Source organism: Berghia stephanieae, chromosome 1 (assembly GCF_034508935.2).
Source record: "Berghia stephanieae isolate SIO BIC M18660-M18661 chromosome 1, UCSD_Bste_1.3, whole genome shotgun sequence".
In the NCBI taxonomy this organism is placed as follows: domain Eukaryota; kingdom Metazoa; phylum Mollusca; class Gastropoda; order Nudibranchia; family Aeolidiidae; genus Berghia; species Berghia stephanieae.
In genome coordinates this window covers 76,484,253-76,491,752 of record NC_088360.1, presented here as the reverse complement: position 1 = coordinate 76,491,752, position 7,500 = coordinate 76,484,253, and the positions used below count along the sequence as shown (strand labels likewise).

The window sequence follows — 7,500 nt, the reverse complement described above, 5'->3', positions numbered from 1 at the left end:
TAGCCCGACCTAGTACTAGAGAGGCCAGACAGCAAAATCGGAGTTCACTGTCAGGCGACAAGACGATGAGATGACGATGTGGGCGGAGTGGACTGGTTTGAGGGGGGGGGGGGGGGTTGATAAAAAGAACAGGAGCGTATCCTGGTTTATGTATTACGGGGTGCATGGTGATTCTCAATCTATCAAAATACACACAAATTGATTTCAATACTAAGTATCAAGTTTAAGTACTAACTTTTGAAATTATCTAATTTAAATTAGATTATTTCGGACCTGGTAATACAGCATATAACTTGAAAAAACAGGCTGGTATTTGCCCACCCTGCCCATTATTACCAGCCGTCCCTGAAAAGGTTCAAGTCAAAGGTATTAGATAATGTAGATTCATACATCAATTTGGAAGAGGAAAAAAAAAGAAAAAGAAAGAAACAGAGAAAAAAAAATCCCCCCCCCCCTAAAAACAAGCAACCCCCCCCCCAAACAAAACAAACAACCCGTCCCCCCCCCGCCCAAAAAAAAGCAACACAAAACAAAACAAAAACAAAAACAAATCGCCCAACAAAAATCAAACAAAAAAAATAATACAAAAACTCAACAAATACAAACCAACCAAAGCATTATTATGTATTGGTCGGTAACTTTCACTCCTGTGGAATTAATTACTAAATTACACCTTTGTCTGCTCGTCCACATTATTGTAGAGAACATCTCGTCTTGTTAGCCTTTAATGGATGACATTGTTATTTTTTATGGAAGAAAATGGGAAAAAATAATATTCAGATAAATTTGGAGTGCGATTACAAGTTGATAAAATATTCATTAATGACAAATAACAAACAAGAATATCAATGTTAAATGTTAGGAAAGTGCCACCCATCTTGTTATCACATTAAGAAGACGAGAATTAATCGGATTATCTAGCTTGCCACTGTGGGCCACCTGGATTTACCCATTGCATTCCAATAGAAGCGATAGCAAAAATGATATTGAGGAGATAATGTTCCACATTCTGCTTTTAGTGGTGGTAAATTATAATTTGTGAGTTGTAGGTTCCGTTTTACCAAATTTAGAATATACTAGACTTAACTACAAGTAGTTTAGCAGCGAACTTATAGTAACACATTTTTACCTTTACGTCCTAGAATTATTTATCTGAGAAATTGGTCATTTTAAAATGGAGTGAGTGGAGGGGTATCATTATAAATGTATATCGTTTATAATGATATTGTGCTGTGCACAATTCGGATCACAATAACTGTCTACAAAATTTTTTACCGGTCATCCAAAATTAAAAAAAAAAACAAACAAACAAAACATATCCAGGTTTATGGAGTTATTGCACAGCTTGTTTTAAAAATATTTTACATAATATCATTGGTTGTTTGCTAACGAAATGACTCATAAGAGGTTCATAAAGATTGACAATGGGACTAAATTAATTGGTATGCTATGGGGGGGGGGGGGGAAGGAGATTTTTTTTTTTTGGGGGGGGGGGGGGGGGGTTAAGATTGTAGTTGATGAACCTTTTAAGGGACGACTTTCGAACTTAGGACCATCTATTGATCTCGAGTGGTCTCTAACGATGCATTCTCTAACTGACTTGATAGTTTTTTTCATTAATTAACATTCCATCGGGTGAAATTGAACTGTCTTTCCACTTTAGTAGCCGAATCTCAAGGTTCAAGGTGCCCAACAATTCGGCCATGTGATTCTAAATTAGGCCAATGATGGAATAAATGATTTAAGGCATTTTTTAATGGAGTCAGGATAGGAGCGCAAGAAACTATTTTTTACCGTTTCTTGTAATTAGTGGGCTTGCAAAAATGTTAAAACAACCCATAAGTATCACGAGAAGAAAAACTAAGGTAAAATAAAAATTCTTGAACATAAAATCACAGTTTATAACATCAAAAACGATTGGCCAAATAGCCGTATGTCACTTTATATTATTATATATATATATATATATATATTTATATATATATATATATATATTATATATATTTATTATAATATGGCTATAGAACAAGTTTTGTAATTAGTCTTTTTAAGCAGTTTGCTGACCCATCTACTCGTTAAATAATCATTAGGAAGTAACTTGAAATTTCCCCCAACACTGCTCAGCAACAAACTACCGACATCTTTAATATGTGTACAATATTATTATCGTTATCCTTTCCCAAAAGAAGATGTATATTCAGTCTAGACGGAAGTTTACGCCAACAATAAACATTGCCTTGCATGACCCTGGATTCATGGCGTTGGTTTATTTCAGTATGTCGACGTGGTGATTTTTCATTATGGCCCTTTATTTACACATGCGTCAACAATAAATCTAAAACTCGTGTAGCTTATCGCATGAGTTTAACGGTTGAGAAAAATTTATGTCGGAGATCCTAGAGACCGTGCACTTGATCGCTGATAAGTGAAGTAATGTTTGGAATCGAGGTTTAATTACCTGAGATCTATGTAAACTATGCGAAATTCCTTTGAAGAATTGAAAGAGTGTTTAATAAAGTTGATATAAACAAAGCTATCGTTTACCGTTTAAGTGAACTGGCTTTTAATATTGTCAAATTATAATTTATTTAAGTTAAATTTAATGGAAACAAAAGTAACTGCGCGATCGACCGATCTGCAGATTGCCTAATGATCGATGAGTTGTTGCGCATTCTGTGGATACACGAAAAGAGTTGGGCGATCCATCGATCACGCAAATCAACAAAACATTACTAGCAATAGCACATTTTTGTTCATAGCAGTAATATGAATTCAATACAAGCACTTCTCACTAAGCACAAAATAACAACGACTTCGACAGAACTATACGAAAATGAATCTTTTATTTATGAAACATTTTTTTTAGTTTTGACCAAAGATTTAAAATTTTTATCAATTTTTATTCAACTAAAACGCTTAAAGATTTGCAAAAATATGAACATATCCTCAATATAGATAATGTGAAAAAGTCGAGCAAAATAGAGTACTTGTTCAAATTGAATTCAGATAATTCATATTGTAATAGATTATTTTCTTGATTTCTTTGAGAACTAGCAATACATTAATTACTATTGCTCATTCAATTAATAATAGTGTAACATTCCATTTAATTTCATCAGTATATTTTCTTGAATTTTTTCGGATAGAGAATTATAAGCCACTGTTATACTACGATTTCTGACCAAAATCGGAACGTTGTTTACGCCATGGGAACACCACGTAAATTCAGTCTTGCGCAATCAGGACTATTAATTCCCGAGATAAGTAAAATATCGTATACCAATCTACTGTGTAGTAAATTACCTCCTTCTAGTGAACCTACACTCACAATATTTCCAATCCTATCTATTAACATAATTTCGTCTAATGTACGATCCTTGCCAGGCATATATTCATTCATTTCTTAGTCAAGTAAGGCATAATATTATATGCAATGCTTAAAGTTGTTTATTCAAAAACACAACAATAAACTATAAATTGTAGACGGACACATGCAATGATGTTTCGCTTTTAAAAAAGTCGAAAACAGCAGGAGATCGTCAAATGCATCACAGACATAAACAGGGTACAATATTTACAATTTTGATTCAAAGGAAAACGAAGATATGTAAAGCTTCAAATAAGTAATATAAGACGAATGATAGTTGACGTTTTAGATTTCCCCTTATCAAAACAAATACTTTTTCTTATACTCGTATTCATGCCGGTATTGTGTAAAATATCGGAAACCCAGTGTGTCAAATTATATAACTCGTACAATTTTATGGTTTATGTCACATGATATGTCTTCATCACCGTTCTTCTTTTGAATTCAAGCTTTAGGCAACTTGTATCAATTATTCATTGTTCGATTGGTGAAATTGTTCTAACTCTTACCAGGTTGAGTGGATGTATAAAAGTTCCTCCACTATGTATTGCCGTCTCCTCGTGGTCTAAGATTTGTTTGAGATGAGCAATGTAACTGGACGCTAAACGTAACGTATCGAGTTTGGATAGCTTTGTGTCTGGGGGTACCCAAGGAAGCGTTGTCTGGGGAGAGATAAAAGAAATGAATGACAAAAATGAAATATTAAAACTAATTTCACTGATCAGCAACCCAGCCTGTGTAAGTAGAAGATTAATGCAAAGGAAAGCGTAAAAAAAAAAAATAACAACAAAACAACAACAACAAAAAAACTTAACAAACAAAACAAAACAAAAGTCAAAAACAAAAACAAACAAACAAACAAGACAAGACAAACAACAAAAGAAAAAACAAAACAAAAAACAAACAACAAACAACAAGACAACCACCCCCCCAAAAAAAAAACAAACAAAAAAAAACAAAAACAAAAACAAACAAAAACAAAAACTAAACAAACAAAAGAAGCCAAAACAAACAAACAAACAAAAAAAAAAGCAAACATAAAAACAAAAACAAAAATAAAAAACAAAGAAACAAAACAAAACAAAACATAACCAACCAACCAAACAAACAAAAACAACAACAACAAACAAACAAGAATACAACTATCAGGATTAATATGATCTCATAACCATAGAGGTACAACGTAGGATTGCATGCTCATATCCAGAGAACTGACCAAAGATGCATTCAATTGTCTGGAATTGTTTTTTTTCTATAGACAGAATTATGATTCATTCTTGACATTAGGTGAAGTAACTCTTTATTTTGTTTTCCTGATTTTGTTTTGTGTTTTGATTATTAAAATTAAAATCTATTATTATATCCCAATACATTTTTAAGTGATATATTTAAAATTTTACTCCCTGACATACGTAATCCTCATAAAAATCATTCCACATCTTTATATATTAGGCAAAAATTGATTTTTTTTGTAACACTAAGGCTCTGAAACCACGGGACCAATCGTCACCAAATTTTGCACGTGGTTTACAGTTGATACGATCGTGGTTTGTGTGTAATATGCGATTGATTAGACATTGTAATGATTTTATTGAATAATCAAATTTGTTTCGTCAAATCCCATTGAAAACATGTGACATCATTTTTAATACGTGGTTTGCGTGTCAACCTTCCGAGTTAGCGAGTATAACAATGAGGTGGAAGTACTTGTATTGAATCGGTACCAGTTAGTGGTTCCAGTCATTACTTTGAATACAATAAATTGCTAAACAATTATGAACCTTTTAACATTGGGAAAGGGGACGAATTCTGCAATAAGTGAGCAAAGCATATGAAATCAAATGCAGAAAACATATGTCCCTGCCCAAGTAAAAAGTTCCGTGGAGCTCTCTTTTGAAATCGAAAAATGTATTGTCTATCAAGACAATAGAAATCGAGTTCAAATTTTGAGTTGATCGACTTATCATCACGCTCATCGAAAGGACAGCTCTGCCGTACTCTGGAAATACCCATATTTAAAATTTGGCTAGAAAACTCGTCCTTCAAACATCGATCGATTCGCGAAGTCCCAGGTGTGAGAGTTTTTTTTTTTTTTACCAAAGTGAGGCTTATTTAAATCGATCGATATTTGAAGGACGAGTTTTCTAGCCACATTTTTAAATATGGGGTTTTCCAGAGTACGGCAGAGCTATGCTTGTATCTTATAGGAGACTTCATTACCCAAACTTACTGCAGTGTGTTTGATAAAGAAATGCAGGATTACAGAACTTATAAACTTACTGACATGTTCTTACAAAATTATGTAAAACATACCAAATGATGTATAATCCTCTAAATGATTTGTTAACTTTCCTTTGCTATTTTACAATCGGTCAGCAATTAAAAGTTCCCCTTTTCAGACATTTAAGTAACGATAGTCATAGATTGGAAGCTTCGACTTGATATAGGAGGACAGATGAATTAAATTGAATTTATGAAATATATCAACTTGAAGCTGCTATTCCATTTGACCAATCATTGTTATTTATTTTTTCGAGCTTCAAATTGCGACGTTTGCATTATCCAGATCTTTAGGGAAAAGTATTGCTTTCTCTATATTGCTGGAATTTTGAACGCAAATTTGAGGAATTCTGAACGTAAAAACAATAACTGCGATCTGATTAAGAAAAGCGGCACCTTAACTGTTAATTTCCTGAAAACAGTAATTATTATAAAATGACTAGAAAGCTCAGCAGAATAAAACTTACGATACTTTCCTATCATTTGATACATTATTTGTTCCAATGCGTTAATTCATTGACATGCTATCTCGATTTATTATTTCAAACCTACACGTTTGTCAATCACTCTGTATTTAATGTGCAAGGCGTTTTTTTATTACTCTCCGACAAAGAATTGAAATATCCTAAAAACTAGAAATGATAGAAAATCTAGATTGTTGCATAGTTTTTCATCACTATTCAAGTTATTTGTTGAGAAAATTTCAGGAGGATGCTATAAACTGTTACAATACAGTCGCGTTTTTGTAATAAAATAAAAATTTGACTCGAGTGATTTTTTAAATGCGTTTTTTATTTTTCTTCCATTTTTATCGGATAGTAATTAAAAAAAAACACCCTATATATTAATACTACTAATAATGATGATGATGATGATGATGATAATAATAATATAATAATAATAATAATAAATTAATAATAATAATAATAATAATAATAATATATAATAATAATAATAATAATAATATAATAATAATAATAATAATAATAATAATAATAATAATAATAAATAATGATGATGATGATGATGATATAATAATAATAATAATAATAATAATAATAATAATATAATAATAATAATAATAATAATAATAATAATAATAATAATAATGATGATGATACGACTACTACTGCTACTACTATTACTACTACCCAGGGACGGCTGGTAATAATGGGCAGGGTGGGCAAATACCAGCCTGTTTTTTCAAGTTATATGCTGTATTACCAGGTCCGAAATAATCAAATTTAAATTAGATAATTTCAAAAGTTACTACTTAAACGTGATACTTCGTACTGAAATCAATTTGTGTGTATTTTTGATAGATTGCGAATCACCATGCACCCCTGAATGCATAAACCAGGATACGCTCCTGTTCTTTTTTTTTTATCACCCCCCCCCCAACCACTCCACTCCGCCCACATCGTCATCTCATCGTCACGTCGCCTGACGATTTTTGCTGTCTGGCCTCTCTAGTACTAGGTCGGGCTAATTCAAATGAGCCCACCTTATTAACCAGTGAAAACTAAATAGGGATTTTGGCAAACGAACTTTTTCTTATTTATTGCCTTACTTGTGCTGATACCATTGATGTAATGACTTTGGGAAGGTTCCAGTATTGAATTAAATTTATTAATTTACCAATTTTATATCAATTTAGTATTAATTTGTGTTGTTTTTATATATTTGTTTATCCATTTAAACCATTTCTTTTTTTCTAGTTTTCTTTAGTGCTTCTCAAAACTCATTTATTTAAATTGTTTTCTTATTTGTTTTTTGTTGTTGTTGTTTCTTGTTTTGTTTTTTTGTTTTGTTTTTTTACAAAATTAATTTGTTAGTTTTTTTTTAATTCTTAA

At 31.8% G+C, this 7,500-nt stretch overlaps 1 protein-coding gene across 5 annotated transcripts in view; it reads right to left on the bottom strand.

Moving 5' to 3' along the window:
- Positions 1–7,500, bottom strand: part of LOC144957373 (uncharacterized) — a 24,794-nt gene that overhangs the window by 9,745 nt on the left and 7,549 nt on the right. For all 5 annotated transcript variants that reach the window (XM_078888634.1, XM_078888606.1, XM_078888625.1 and 2 more), the window contains exon 3: positions 3,877–4,029. In XM_078888634.1, the coding sequence (XP_078744760.1) occupies positions 3,877–4,029 (153 nt within the window). The remainder of the gene's footprint in view (positions 1–3,876; positions 4,030–7,500) is intronic.